The 16,073-nt window shown below is 36.9% G+C and overlaps 1 protein-coding gene across 1 annotated transcript in view; it reads left to right on the forward strand.

Moving 5' to 3' along the window:
* Positions 1-16,073, forward strand: part of LOC126272281 (repressor of RNA polymerase III transcription MAF1 homolog) — a 57,788-nt gene that overhangs the window by 23,852 nt on the left and 17,863 nt on the right. The window contains exons 3-5 of the mRNA XM_049975039.1: positions 3,150-3,306; positions 10,927-11,051; positions 13,600-13,719. Of these exons, the coding sequence (XP_049830996.1) occupies positions 3,150-3,306; positions 10,927-11,051; positions 13,600-13,719 (402 nt within the window). The remainder of the gene's footprint in view (positions 1-3,149; positions 3,307-10,926; positions 11,052-13,599; positions 13,720-16,073) is intronic.

Below are 16,073 nucleotides of genomic sequence, written 5' to 3' on the forward strand. Positions count from 1 at the left end.
TTTAATATATTTTTCCCATGTGGAAGTTTCTTTCTATTTTATTTATATCATATATATATATTAAAAACAAAGATTCCAAGACTTACCAAGCGGGAAAGCGCCGGTGTCTGTGTATGTGCGGATGGATATGTGTGTGTGTGCGATTGTACACCTGTCCTTTTTTCCCCCTAAGGGAAATCTTTCCGCTCCCGGGATTGGAATGACTCCTTACCCTCTCCCTTAAAACCCACATCCTTTCGTCTTTCCCTCTCCTTCCCTCTTTCCTGAAGAAGCAACCATCGGTTGCGAAAGCTAGTAATTCTGTGTGTATGTTTGTTTTGTTCATTGTGCCTGTCTGCCGGCGCTTTCCCGCTTGGTAAGTCTTGGAATCTTTGTTTTTAATATATTTTTCCCATGTGGAAGTTCCTTTTGATTTAAACATCAGTTGCAAATCACAGATTATTTTTGTCTTGGTGATGAGGAACAGGTAAAATGTGAATAGTGAATCTTATTGGATGTTTATATATTATCAGTAGTATCTATGGCAACTGGATAAATTATGGTAAAACTGCTATTGTATGGCAGGGTGTCTGATTCACATGCTGCATCCAAAAAAGGAGATATGTAAAGTAAAACAGGTGGTGCAACTACTGGCAGCTTACTGTGTTGGAGAATGAACAAAGAATTTGTTGCAGGTTGCTTATTGTTGCTTATTGCTCGCTTATATCCTTACCAAATTCCACAGACATCTGATGGTATATACCTCTATCCTTGTACCAATAATTTGTTGATTTCGTGCCATAATCTACAGTGCTTTATAAGCCTGAAGTTAACCAAGATACCTTTCAGTAGATAGTCATAATGTTCTGGATTATCATAATATTTCTGTGACAGAGGATTATTATTCAGATTTGGAAAACCCCCTTGATGTATAAACAGTTACTTTATGGTGTGACAGTATTTTTTGGTATCAGTAACAGTTATATGTAACACTATTTGGAACATTAAGTTTGTAAAATTATCTTTATTGATTGGATGAACACTTTCCAGAGACCATTGTCTTCTGAGAAACACTAAAGTTAATGTGATCCATTATACATTTTAAAGCTGTGATTTTAATACTGCAGTCTGCTACAAGGTATCTTGATATGTTAAAGAATTAAACATAGCAGAAATTGTCTAACATTGTTGTTGTACAAATGTATTCAGTAACAGCATATAGGTTATTTTCATTTTTGAAAAGTTGGCTATGAGCAATAGACAAATTTTTAGGCTTAAATAAAACTATATCTTCATTTAGTTTTTATTTTCTGTTGTATAAATGGCACTTGAGATTTCAGCTTTGTTTATGAGTGGTACTAAAATAGTATATACTTCTTGCTTCATCTTCTGTATATCCTTTACACAATAGACTCTGTGTGTTTTAGCAGTATGTCGTAATTATCAGTTGTCTGTAAGTTATTCTTTCGTAATATTTCCTTTAAGTGTGTGAGAAATATTAGTAATTTGATGATGAAATATATCCAGTATATCATTAAATGTTTAATATCTTTGTTTCCACTTTGTCAAATAATTTTTTTTTCTTGGCACTTTCTCTGAATCCTTCCTCTCTTTAGTCAGAGGAAGACATATGTAACTCCACAAGGTGATATCTCTATCACCTGTTATTCATCTTTGCTGTCCTGTGGTAAGTAGCAAATTTTCTGTCAGTGTTTCACTGTGCTTTCATTTTGGATACTATTTTCCATTCAGAGCATATTATATGGCTAGAAGTCTGCTGCACACATTCATTTCAAACACAACAGTCATGTAACTAATAATTTATACTATTAATAGTATGGTATTTGACCTTCATTGCTAAATTTGACACACTTGAAGGAAGACTTTATTTTATTTTTCGAGAAGCATGAGGAATTATTGTTTGAGAGATTGAGTGGGTTTGCAGCTAATAGTGTAGTTCTACTAATGTAATGTTCATGCAGCCAGGTAATGCCCTTGACAGCCAGCGGCAATCCTGTAAGTTATCTGCACATTTGATAGTTCCTCCTGCAAATATTTCATAGCATACCAGATGGAACTGTGGACAGGAGTATTTTCATGGTGATTCAAAATAGGCCAGTCTCAAACAACTGCCTCAATGTGGTCAACATGCGGTTGTCTGAAGAATTTTCACAGCCACCTATTTGTACCTTTTTGTCAACTGAACTGAACAGTCAACAGTTCAAATCAGGGGATACAGGTTGGACCATCACATTACTTCTACTGAATTTGACTCACAGCATCACACACAGGTAAATAATAGTCACCGGGTGTTGACTAGGTAAACAAGCAATTGGAAGAATGTCATGTGTGCCATGACTCGCCACTTGAAACTTTTGTCTACTGTTCTGTAGTCCAATAAAAGTGTTTGAAGCAATCTAAGTGATTTTGCACTTTTCTTGTTGCAGTCATTGGATTCAGAGCAATTGCACAAGCTTAAAAACACAGTCTTAGTTCACTCTTGACAGATTGTGTTTCGCAGTCTGTCTGCATTACCTGAAATTTAAATTCTCTGCGATTTGTGTCACAAAATGATCGCTGCAGTTTATACAGGATGGTTTAGAGTTTGGTAGTCGCTATTTGTTGCTTCTTAAACCTACAAAAGTAGTGATTGGGATTACTCCCCATTCCATACTTCTGTTGACTCCTCCTTAACAAAAATTGTTTTTGGTGTTGATAACGACGTATGTGCAGTGAGTACTGCATCTCACTCAGTCGGTGTTATCAAGAGTTGTCTAGAGGCTTTTGCCACTTATCGCAACTTTTTTTTTTTTATTTGTAGTATCCCTGTTTTTTAAGGTTACAAGATAGTGACACCAAATGTTGTAAAAACTTTATTTCTATGTTGTACAAAGGCAAATGTGGGTAAGAAACAGGTAATATAATTATTAAAAGAAAGCTAAAATGCAAGTAATGGGAAAATGTTGATGTAAGTTAGTGTTTTTATATTTTAGCTGCTGAAAAGTAAACCAGTTTGTGAAAAATCAATCACTGAGCAGTATTTTTTCTGAGAGGTAAAATCAAAGTGTTAAGAAGTAAATAAATGATTAATGTTTGGAAAAAGATTGCATTATTTTTGGAATTAAGAGACATTTTAAAATACCTGTAAATTTATTTTGTGTTGTCGACAGCCGCAGCATAAGTGGTGATGAAGATGGCCCATTGTGTGACACGATTAGCAGAAAAACTTTATTTTATCTAATAGCAACCTTGAATGCAGCATTTTATCCAGATTATGACTTTTCTGATGCAAAAAGTCATGAATTTAGTAAGGAGCCAAGTCTGCAGGTAATTTTGACACTGAATTAACTTTTTGTCATAGGATTGTAATGGAAGTGTCAGTTCTGTTAATTTTTCATTGTGCATTTGATTATTTTAATACTGAACTGTTATGATAAATACAGACGTCATAAATCATTGTGGAGCAAACATTATGTGCCTGTGTTGTTACAGGTTGTGAAACAATTACTAACAAAGAGATAGAGGGGCTGGCCAGTACTTACCTCAGCTCAGTACAGCCGATAGAAACACAAAAAACAACCGAAAATTTAAGCTCCTAGCTTTCGGAATAAATGTTCCTTCATCAGGGATGCCTTTCCCTGTTGCTTCATAACCTGGGTTGTGAGTAACTAAATCCACTTTCCCTTCTTCTCTTTCTTTCCCCTCTCTCCTCCCTGATGAAGGAACATTTATTCCGAAAGCTAGGAGCTTAAATTTTCGGTTGTTTTTTGTGTTTCTATCGGCTGTACTGAGCTGAGGTAAGTACTGGCCAGCCCCTCTATCTCTTTGTTAGTAATTGTTTCACATCTTTATATGAGATTTTCCATTAATATGTTGTTATAGGTTATCAGTCTTGGGCTGACAGCAATCTCATTAAGAAGAATTACACCAGATGTATTTTGCTTTTATTTATAAAGCATCTTCCGTGGTTATTCTGTAAATTGGCTACATATGTTCATACATTTTCTGGTTGTTTTAGGTTAAAAACAGTGTTTCCTATACAAAGTTGGTCTGCAAGCTACTTACTCCTTCCTTTCTTGCTAGCAGTGGTTGGTGTCGACAGGCTTCATTTCATATCTGCAGTTTCCTGCGCTGCATTATTTACAATTGGCTTTCTTAACTGTTTTTCATTCTGCACTGCCACAGTGTTTATGCCTATTCATTTGTTTTTGTATGTGTTGTGAGTGTTGCCAACCTATGAAACGATTTGTGTGTGTGTGTGTGTGTGTGTGTGTGTGTGTGTGTGTGTGTGTGTGTGTGTGTAGACAGAGAGAGAGAGAGAGAGAGAGAGAGAGAGACAGCGTTAGTGAAATTGTCTTGTATGTAGGTAGAGACTGAAAGAAGTGGTGTTGTTTAATTTTTTTAATAATTAGATTGCAGTAAGCTCAAGATGGATAACCTATAGTAACAGATGTTAACAGCTGCTGCAGAAGATGGCCACCCAAACAAATGTATTATGGACACCTCGTCAGGCATTTCCAAGTGGCCTCCACATGAAGTTTACAAGTATTGTTAAACTATCCAACACACGAAGTTTTACAATACTTGAAGATCAAATAATATTATACCCAAAAATATTAATGTACAGGTTAAAAACAGTTCTGACAGTGCACAGAAAACGAAACAAATAGCTCAAAAAATTTGGCTAAACAAGGAAATCAAGTATCTTTACGCCAAAAAGCAAACCCTAAATTGGGAACTATATAAAGCACATCTCAAGATTAAGAGTGTTCTGAATAATACCTCTTGTTTTCTCCCATCTTGTTAGCAAGGTTGAAAATCATACATATACATTGATAGAAAAAAAATGAAGAAAAAAAACCCTCACAAAAGAAAGATTGCAAATTTAAAAGCTTATCAACACCCAACACAGCCACAGATTACACCCACTCTAAGGATCACTTCTATCCAAGACTGGTCAACCTCACTGATACTGTTTCGTGTACAGAAGAAATAAAACTACTTGAAAAAGGTCTGATACACAAAGTCAACACACACATAGATGAAAAATACATACAAAAACCTCATAGTGGAATCAGAATGCATTCTCAAGCAGGAAAACAGAAATGAAACAAGTGAGGAAAATTTTGGTCTGGCGAGAGAGCTAGTCAGTAATGGAATCAAAAACATAACAACACAGGTGAAAGAAAACAGGAAACTGAAACAATTCAGATTCTACAACACTGACAAAACTTAGGAAGAAACTACAGGAACACAACACCATCATCACAAAGGCAGATAAAAGAAACACAGTGCTTCTCATGTATAAAGAGCAATACATCAGTGAGACACGAAAGTTAAAAATAAATATAAAATCAGATCCAACAGATACCAAATGAAGCTGAGAAACACTCTGAAAGACATTGAACATACAATAGAGAAGAATTAAAAAGGAAAACTGATACAAACAAATCCCAGTGTACCTGTCCTCTGATATGAACCAAAGCTACACAAGAAAGATCTCCTCGTCACAGCTATTGTGAATTATAGAAACGCTCCCACTTACCCACTTGCAAGACACATGTTTAAAACCTTATCAGGAAACTAAAAATTACAAGAAGACAGGACCATAAGAAACACCACACAGTTGATTCAATACATAAAAGACATACAAGTTCCAGGCACAGACACCCTCCTGTCATTTTATGTAGAGAATATGTATACCAATAACTGAAAAAATAAACAAAATCTTAAAGACACCCAGTACACTTCCACATGAATACATCAAAGAAACAGTCAGGCTTCTAGAGCTAATAACAGAACAGAATTATTTTCAGTTCAATAATGAATTATATTTACAAAGTGAAGTATTACCAATGGGATCTCCATTGTCTGGAACCATAGCAAACATGTTTATGAACCATGTGGAACAGATTATATTTAACAAAATAAGTGTCCAATAGGTGCAACATCCTATACTGGATTAGATATATGGAGGACATGTTATGCCTGATACATGAACCAGACAATAAAATTGACCAGTTACACAGACATAAATTCTGTTCATGATAAGATTCATTTTACAATAGAGAAAGAGCAACATAGATAGTTAAATTTTGTGGACATCAAAACAACCCACATGCATTTGCCATATACCAAAAACTGACAACAGACAGAATTATGCATGAGACATCACAACACCCCAATTCTAAAAAGCAGGCATCACTTAGGTAGTTTTCTCCACAGACTAAACACAGTACCATTAGATACAGACAATTACAAAAAAGAAATGAATATTATAATACAAATAACCACAAACAATGGATACGAAGAGAACTTAGTAACAAAGCTGAACAAGAAAATCAAGACACAGTAAAGAACAAACACCCAACTGTCACCAACACAAGGACAAAATCATACACAAACAATTACTCAAAATACAAGAATGGAAACAACACAAAATGTGAAAGAAACAGAAAGTAAAAGATGGTACACAGTGACATACAACCACAAATATACACACAGAATATCCAATATTTTCAAAAAATAAGGCATAAGAACAGCACACCGAACCAACGATTCAGTTCAGAAATACTTCCCAAAAACAATAGGGAACACTGATCTATATCAGAAACCAGGAATATACCAACTGATAGGTTGTACATGTGATGGACGACACATAGGTCAAACCAGGAGGACATTTGACACCAGATACAAAGAACATGTAAGAGCATGGACGTATAGGACAAATCACTCACCATTTGCAGAATATTTACACCAACACCAGCATGAAATTACAGCCAGAGACATAGACATGGAAATCATAAGGATAAACAACAACAAAAAACACCATTCACCTTACAAGAAAATTGCCTCATCTGAAAAACCATAACAAAAAAGAAACAACTCATAAATGATCAGATCAACTTGGTAAACCACACACTCATTTAACTGATTGACCCCTTAACATAACATTAAAAGTACGCATGTAACCACAGGCTTCATTTACCACTACCATTTCTTCCCAGATTCTGCTCTGTAATCACTGTCTAAGCCCTGGTAATCTCTAGTCCCTGAACTCTGCTAGGAAGCACTCCTCTCTCCCCCCATCCATACCCTGTTATCTCCCCCCTCCCCTTTTCCATGACCCATTGCTCTCCATCTCATTACAGATTGCTATTCATGTGGCAATCACATTCCAATCTATGTTGCCAGTGGCCGTGGCCATATGTGTGTGAGGTGTGCTTGCTTGTGTGAAAATTTGTGTGTGTTTTCTTTGCTGAAGAAGGCTTTGGCTAAAAGCTATAATGTGTAACAGTCTTTTTTGTTGTGCCTGTCTGCAGCTCAATGTGTCATCTTTACAGTAAGTAGCAGTTTTTCCTTTTCCTAATATTGTTGTTATTTCCAGTATTGTGAGAAAAGAAATGACTTTTACCTTATGTTATTGTCTAACTTTTTTGGTTGTTGTTGGTGGTGGGGAGGGAGGAGGTACAGTTTCCTTGTAAATAGGTTGCAAAAGATCAAGGCCATATTTATTTTTAGAGGGAAATGAAGGTGAACAGATGTTCTGTTTTTTTATTTATTTCATGAGACTGTAAGTTTCCATTACTGTATTGACGGGCAATGCTGGCTTCTACTGCCTCTAAGAAAAGAAGAGTAACAATTGTGAAATTATGACATATTGAAGCATTCTCACCAAATAGTGCAGTGTAATAATAATGATGTTGTGTTCAAATTGTACTTTATAAGTGGACAGATTTGCACTATCTGTGCATCTTGTGACATTACTACATTGTAGACAGAGTAACTGCAATGTGTCGTCTGAAAGAGCTTGGGAAAATAGACTTCAGCACCATCATCATCTCATCATTTCCTGGTGATTTTAACTTTTTATAATTTCCAAATTTGCTACTTTGTTAGGTGTTATGATCTGCCGCTACTATTCGCATTTTACTCAAAATGTTGCCTTTAAACATTTGCAGTGTGTACTTTAACCTTTACTGTAGATGTAATTAGGTTTTGGTAATAGCCAAGAAGATTTGTCGTCCATTTCTGTATACTAGTCATGAGTCTTTTCCTTCCTCTGCCAGTTTAAAAATTTCGTCATTGGATATTTTATTTGTTTAGCTTTTCTTCGTTAGTCTTCTCTACAGTGATACTGCCACCACTCCAAAGAACTTCTTGTCAGTTGTCAACAGCATCCAGCTGCCACAATCTGCAAATATAATGTCCCTCGGATGAAATCTGTAGTAAAATAATTTTTTATTTTCATATTAAGTGACTTGTTTACCAGTACATGTGTTCTTTCTGTAAATAATAAAAAAATGTGGTTTGCTGCTACAATTCTTCCTCTTGTGTGTGCAGCATTTGTTTTCTTTTTTTTTTTTAAGTGGTACTGTGTAAATAAACAATGTTATTTCAGTATCGGCCACTACAGCAATATCATTTGAAAATCTAGTACAGTAGGTGGTAGTACCCATTTACTTCACTTTGGATATCTTTGTTTTGATAATATTGTTTGGTATAAAATTAATAAATACCAAATATGTATTCCCATTCAGCTCTAGTACCCAGTCGCCATTTATTGCCTAAACCCAAATTTGTCATAAATTTTATGCTCAATTTTTTAATATATTTCACTTGCAATTTGCTGTTTTATTTTTAAATTCTAGACACACTTACACTGCATGTGCCACTATACTTATGTCTTCTGTTAGTGAAAGAATCTGCTGTATCCTCTTTTTTGTGGGTGACAATTTTTTTTTTAGTGTGTTCTTTGCTGTCCAGTATATTTGCGGTGTCATAACAGTACCCATGGTCTAGGTGTAGCGTCTTTGATTCATAATCAAAACGTCTTCGATCCCGGGTTCGACCCCCGCCACTGCCTAAATTTTGATAAATAATCAGCATTGGCGGCCGAAGACTTCCGGCATAAGTCAGCCTCATTCTGCCAACGGCCTTGTTAAATAGGGCGGAGGAGCGGATAGAGGTTCTGGGCACTCTCTTGTCCTAGGGGTGGGAAACTGCATCTAAAGGCGGAAGAATCAGCAATGATCAACGACATGAGGATGCAGAAGGCAATGGAAATCACTGCATTAAAGACACGTAACGTGTATCCACAGGACATGTGGCCTGTAGTTAAAGAAGTGTCATGATGATCTCTCCATTGGCAAAAGATTCCGGAATAGCCCCCATTCGGATCTCTGGGAGGGGACTGGCAAGGGGGAGGTTACCATGAGAAAAAGATTGAATAATCAACGAAAGGATAATGTTCTACAAGTCGGGGTGTGGAATGTCAGAAGCTTGAACGTGGTAGGGAAACTAGAAAATCTGAAAAGGGAAATGCAAAGGCTCAATCTAGATATAGTAGGGGTCAGTGAAGTGAAGTGGAAGGAAGACAAGGATTTCTGGTCAGATGAGTATCGGGTAATATCAACAGTAGCAGAAAACGGTATAACAGGTGTAGGATTCGTTATGAATAGGAAGGTAGGGCAGAGGGTGTGTTGCTGTGAACAGTTCAGTGACCGGGTTGTTCTAATCAGAATCGACAGCAAACCAACACCGACAACGATAGTTCAGGTATACATGCCAACGTCGCAAGCTGAAGATGAACAGATAAAGAAAGTGTATTAGGATATTGAAAGGGTAATGCAGTATGTAAAGGGGGACGAAAATCTAATAGTCATGGGCGACTGGTATGCAGTTGTAGGGGAAGGAGTAGAAGAAAACGTTACAGGAGAATATGGGCTTGCGACAAGGAATAAAAGAGGAGAAAGAGTAATTGAGTTCTGTAACAAGTTTCAGCTAGTAATAGCGAATACCCTGTTCTAGAATCACAAGAGGAGGTGGTATTACTTGGAAAAGGCCGGGAGATACCAGTGACTTGCAAATTTGAAAAAGTTCTTCTTTCGTCTGTTTGGGGCAGTATGATCAGTAGGATGTAATTTCACATACATGCAGCTCTCTCTCTAATGTCGTGATACTGTGTTTCAGGATAGGGTCCACTATTGACAGGCAGAGAACTACACTGCTTTATAGAAGGGTGGGATGGTGTGCAATCACATTAGGTAAAAGACAGCAAAATACGACAGGAATATGTCAGTCGCACTATTCTTATACCAGTGGGGAAGGAAAGCACGCTGGTTCTGTGTTGTTCTGGGTAGAGTGACGACCTATGCCAAGTTATGTTGAGAGAAAAAATTAGCTCATATGGTGCTATTTCATGTGTTTAAGGATATGTTAGTTTGGGGAAATAAATCTACTGTGATTGCTTTAGGGCTTATATAGAAAGTTATCTACACATGTGATTGCACTTCATATTCTGAAGAAATGGTAGGGCATTTGGTAGGAAGAATTTACATAATGTTGTGTTTCCTGCTGAAGTGAACACAGTGTTGAACCGTTATCATTATGACCTGACTTAACGTGTAGCAATTTCCATAGCGTTTTTCTGAGATTTTGCACCTGGTAGAGTGCTGTCATAGGAACTGAGTTCCAGCATTCTTGACATTCTTGAATTATATACCTTCTTCAGAACAAAGTGTTAATTATGCTTTGTCCTGTGCATGGAAAGAAAGGTTTGGTTAGATTTGTGTGAAAGTGTCAGAAATTCTGTAGCCAAGTAATATTTTTCCTCGGTATTAAAGTAACTCTGGAACAACCGTTTTCTTCCATTTGATTTTGAATTCTGTTAACTTCCTCTCTTATTTAACACTTTAGCTCTTGCAAGGCAAAGAATTTTTCTGGGGAACCCAAAGAAAGTAATTTAATAAATACTCTAATAAGAAAGTAAGGAAGACCATACAGATGCAGATCCCTAAAGGGGCTTAAAGCAAATAGTTCTTACAATAGACAGAAAAAATCCTTTTTTTCTTTTAATAGTCTAGACTTGTCAGTAACCCCTCTTAAGTAAGCTTGTAATTTGTGTGTGTTACACTTTATTACTTTTTTATGTTATTTTGTTTGTAGTGGGTGATGAACACAGTTGACAGCAATCTGAATGCAACAGCTGGTGAACAGTATCGTACATTGCGAGCTCAGCTGTGGGCTGCTGTTGATGATGAGATATCATTGAATGAGTGTGACATTTACAGGTTAGAAATTGAAATAATAAGGTATCACCAATTTTATACTCTACTAATATTTTTTTTCTCCTCTGCTAGTTAAAGCTTTGTGTACAGAAAAAGTTTTTGATAGTTAGTTCTTAAGTGAAATATTTATAATCCAAAGTTAAAATCTAGTGCATCAGTAATAAAACTGAGATCTTAAGATTATGCCAAAGGCTGAGAGAGTGAGGCACTGATTTACTTCATGAATTTGCATAAGTGTGTCATTTAGATTATTTATTTTTATTTTGTGCTGTGCACATTTATGTATTACATTGTAGCTTCTGAAATCATTAAGAAAGATAATTGTGTATCATAAAATACAAAATACATGACTTGAGTCCCAGTAGACACTGTGTGTGTGTGTGTGTGTGTGTGTGTGTGTGTGTGTGGCGGGGGGGGGGGGGGCATTATGGAAAAAAAAAAAAAGGTGGATAATAAATATATTGTGACTGTGGGTTTTACAAGCGTGGTAATCCAAGATGTGTTTGGCTGGTTTGCTGCTCTCAGCAGACCCAAGAAATATACCACGGGATATATATGGTATTATATAGTTTTGAGATTTGGATTTCAGTTATGTGTAAAACTAGCTTCTGGTTAGCAGACTATGTTGGGATAGAAACAAGGTTATTCGTTGTCATTTAAACCTAACATTCCAATCCTCTGGAATGATTACTGGATAATAACCTACAATGGTAAAAACGTATATAAATTTACTTCATCAACAAAGTTTTTACTGATGTTTGCCATATTTTTCTTTTCCACACAATCTGAGGATTGGGTGAATGTACACACATTAAACTGGCACTTGTACATGCATAAACATTCCTTATAATCTAAATTGAAAGTGTGTAACACGAGTTTTTGTAGGTTGTCTATGACCGTTGAATTGAAATAAGAGAGGGGACACAATGTCCCACTGTATATATTTTTTTATGGACTTACCTTTTTTATTGTGCTTGAATGATTCATAATTTTTACAGTATTGTATATTTATAGGAAACCTACAATAAAGTTCAGATTATCCTTTTGTTACGATAATCACATTCTTTGCAACAAAATATCAGAGTATCTTGTATCTTTCTCTGATTCATATTTTGCAGTAGTTAACTAGCTACGTGTCAGTAGTGTGAGACAGAAGTTTTAACTTACTTGCTTTTCTTGTTATGTTTATTTATGCAGAATATGAAAATGAAATTTAGTACAATGTATCTCTTCAGCAATGGGATATATATTTTCCCATGTGGAAGTTTCTTTCTGTGTTTGTGTGTTTTATTCATTGTGCCTATCTACCGGCGCTTTCCCGCTTGGTAAGTCTTGGAATCTTTGTTTTTAATATATTTTTCCCATGTGGAAGTTTATATACACACACAAAGATTCCAAGACTTACCGAGTGGGAAAGCGCCGGTAGATAGGCACAATAAATAAAACACACACACAGAATTTCTAGCTTTCGCAATCGACGGTTGCTTCTTCAGGAAAGAGGGAAGGAGAGGGAAAGACGAAAGGATGTGGGTTTTAAGGGAAAGGGTAAGGAGTCATTCCTATCCCGGGAGTGTAAAGACTTCCCTTAGGGAGAAAAAAGGACAGGTGTACACTTGCGCACGCACGCGGGCGCGCGCCACACACACACACACACACACACACACACACACACACACACACACACACACACACACACATATCCATCCGTTTTTAATATATTTTTCCCATGTGGAAAATCTATATATATATAAAAAACAAAGATTCCATGACTTACCAAGTGGGAAAGTGCCTGTAGATAGGCACAATTAAAACAACCACACAAACACAAACACAAAATTTCGAGTTTTCGCAACCGGCGGTTGCTTCGTCAGGAAAAAGGGAAGGAGAGGGAAAGATGAAAGGATGTGGGTTTTAAGGGAGAGGGTAAGGAGTCATTCCAATCCCGGGAGCGGAAAGACTTACCTTAGGGGGAAAAAAGGACAGGTATACACTCGCACGCGCGCCCACACACACACACAAACACACACACACACACACACACACACACACACACACACACACACACATATCCATCCGCACATACACAGACACAAGCAGACATTTGTGAAGGCAAACAGTTATGCAGAATATGAAAAACTCTTTGCCTTCACAAATGTTTGCTTGTGTCTGTGTATGTGCGGATGTGTGTGTGTGTGTGCGCGCGCGCGAGTGTATACCTGTTCTTTTTTTCCCCCTAAAGTAAGTATTTCCGCTCCCGGGATTGGAATGACTCCTTACCCTCTCCCTTAAAACCCACACCTTAGCGTCTTTCACTCTCCTTCCCTCTTTCCTAAAGAAGCAACCGCTGGCTGCGAAAGCTTGAATTTTGTGTGTATGTTTGCGTTTGTTTGTTTGTCTATCGACCTGCCAGCGCTTTTGTTTGGTAAGTCACATCGTCTTTGTTTTTAGATATATATTTCCCACGTGGAATGTTTCCCTCTAGTATAGTCAATTAACTGTTATTATTGCTGTATTTCTCAGATAATGGTGAACAGTTACTTTTTATTTGCAGCTATAACCCAGATTTGGCTTCAGATCCTTTTGGGGAGGATGGTTGTTTGTGGTCATTCAATTATTTCTTCTATAACAAGAAGCTGAAACGTATAGTGTTCTTCACATGCAGAGCTATTAAGTGAGTATTTTGTAAGCACCAAAAATTTATGACTTTGTTTTCTATGCTGTAACAGTGGGTTGAAGCTCTTAAAAGCTTTTGTTACTTTAACAAATCTGTTACTCCAAACAAATGAAGCATAACTTCTGCTTTAAAATTATGTGCTATTCAGGGGACAAACTTGAAAATGGATTATTCAAGATCACCATTTCCTTGTTGATAAAGTTTTTTGCCCATATAATTACTATTAAGAAAAAAAAAGAGTGTGAAGAGTAGTGAAAGGAAACTATTCTTCCTCAGCCATGTGGTCACAGAAATCAATGAAACACATTCAAATAAGACTTCTCACTACTTAGCTCTAGTTTGACACATCTGTCCATTAATTTACTCTCAAGTTCTTACTCCCACACTCTTGCCCCACGATCTCTCTCTTCGTCTGTCAATGTTGCCATCCCCAAATTCACTCCTGCATTTCATTGTTGCCGCATGCAGATTGTCTACCTGAACCAGGTCGGACTCATTGGTGCCCCATACCCTTGCAACATCTCCTCTCCTGACTGTTACCTTTCCTCTTCCTTCTTCCTCCTCTCAACCAATTCACATGAGGCAACTTCACTGTACCCCATTTGGATCGTAGTTCAAGATAGTGTGCTTTTTTAGTGTGCGCGGGGGGTTGTCAACTCAACCATAAAGTGAATACTTAAATTCAGTTAAGAAGTATATAGATAGTAAATATTAAGGCAAATAAAACTGGGGAGTTACAAGATGCAGCTGAAATGGCTGCTTACATATGCCGATCCCGTCACAGAAGCAGTGTTACTGTGTTTTGGGTTCTCAGTATTATACTAATGTTCCAAAGGAAAGAACAGAGGTTAGGATTTAACATTTAGTTAGTGATGAGGTCATTAGAGATGGAGCACAAGCTCAGCTTAGGGAAGGGTGGGGAAGAGAATCATACATGTCCTATTTAGAAGAACCATGGTGACATTTACGTTGAGCAATTTAGGGAAACAACAGCCAGCTTAATCTATATGGCAATATGGGGAGTTGGGAGTTGAACCTTTGTACCTACATTATCCTGAATGTGAATCCATTGTCTTACAATGTCTCACACCCTTTGGTATTTCAAGGTATATTTCTGTTTCTGGTGACCTTGATGTCAATGAAATGTTAGACTCTAACCTTCTTTCCAAGGAATGCTTGTTACATTGCTGACAGATTAGTCTTATACTGGAGCACTACCTCACTCCTCTCTATTGCTCTTTTTTTTCATTACTTTTATTGTATGGAGTTCTGCCATGCTTCATATTTCACAGTGAACTGTAATCCTTGCATAACTGGTAGTATTCTAGAGTCTCACTTCGCTATAAGCTGGCCAGGTTATAGCCCTTTTCGGCATTAGAATACAGTACTGAAAGTATATTTTTTGAAATTTGCTTTCAGAGGCTATGAGGAACAAGTGAAACACATCTGCTCATTTTGCAAAGTCTTAAAAAATTTGATCCTATGTGAAGTATGGAAGTTAAGTAGTGTGGGTTTTATAGACCATTATATTGAAAAGTATAGATGTATTCATTTGGGAGGGCATCATACTGGCCGCTGGTGTCTGTAGGTTCAGTCTAATTCCCGACATCTCTGCTTTTGCCTCTGTGCAATAAGCTTTATAAGAGTTTTTCGAAATGATGCTTTCACTCTAATGCAAAGTGTGCACATATTTGAAACTTCCTGGCTGAGCAAAACTGTGTGCCACACAGAGAATCTAAATTGGAACCTTTGCCTTCTGCGGGCTAATGCTCTACTTAGTGAGATGAGGTTGCAAAACTGTGTGCCACACAGAGAATCTAAATTGGAACCTTTGCCTTCTATGGGCTAATGCTCTACTTAGTGAGGTATTTGGCACAACTTGTGATCTACCCTTACATACTAACATAAGTATGTCTCCCCTACTTTCAAACTTAAGAGAAATTTATAGTAGGTCTTGTACTAAATGCAATGTGAGGCCATATATTATAAAATCTAGTAAATGTAACTCCTTTTAAAGAATTAAGTGATGGTGATCATGCATCTGAAGGGGTAAAGCAGTCAGATTGTTAACCTCTTTTCCTTAACTAGCATTGTGTGTGGAAAAAAAAAGGGAATGAAACTGTAAACTGGTCTTGAACCGAGGTTCATCAAGCAATAGTAATAGTAAGTGATCAGATAAACAAAGTCAGTCATCAGTTAAATCAGAAAGCTAATTTCAGAGTAGCTGTCAAAAACTTTAAGAACTCAGAAATAAATATAATGTCATAACCTTGGAATTAAACAAGAACAAGTTAGTGGCATCAGTAAAGCTCCCTACTATTAAGCATCAACAAAGTAAAGAAACCTTTTCA

Source organism: Schistocerca gregaria, chromosome 5 (assembly GCF_023897955.1).
Source record: "Schistocerca gregaria isolate iqSchGreg1 chromosome 5, iqSchGreg1.2, whole genome shotgun sequence".
Taxonomy (NCBI): domain Eukaryota; kingdom Metazoa; phylum Arthropoda; class Insecta; order Orthoptera; family Acrididae; genus Schistocerca; species Schistocerca gregaria.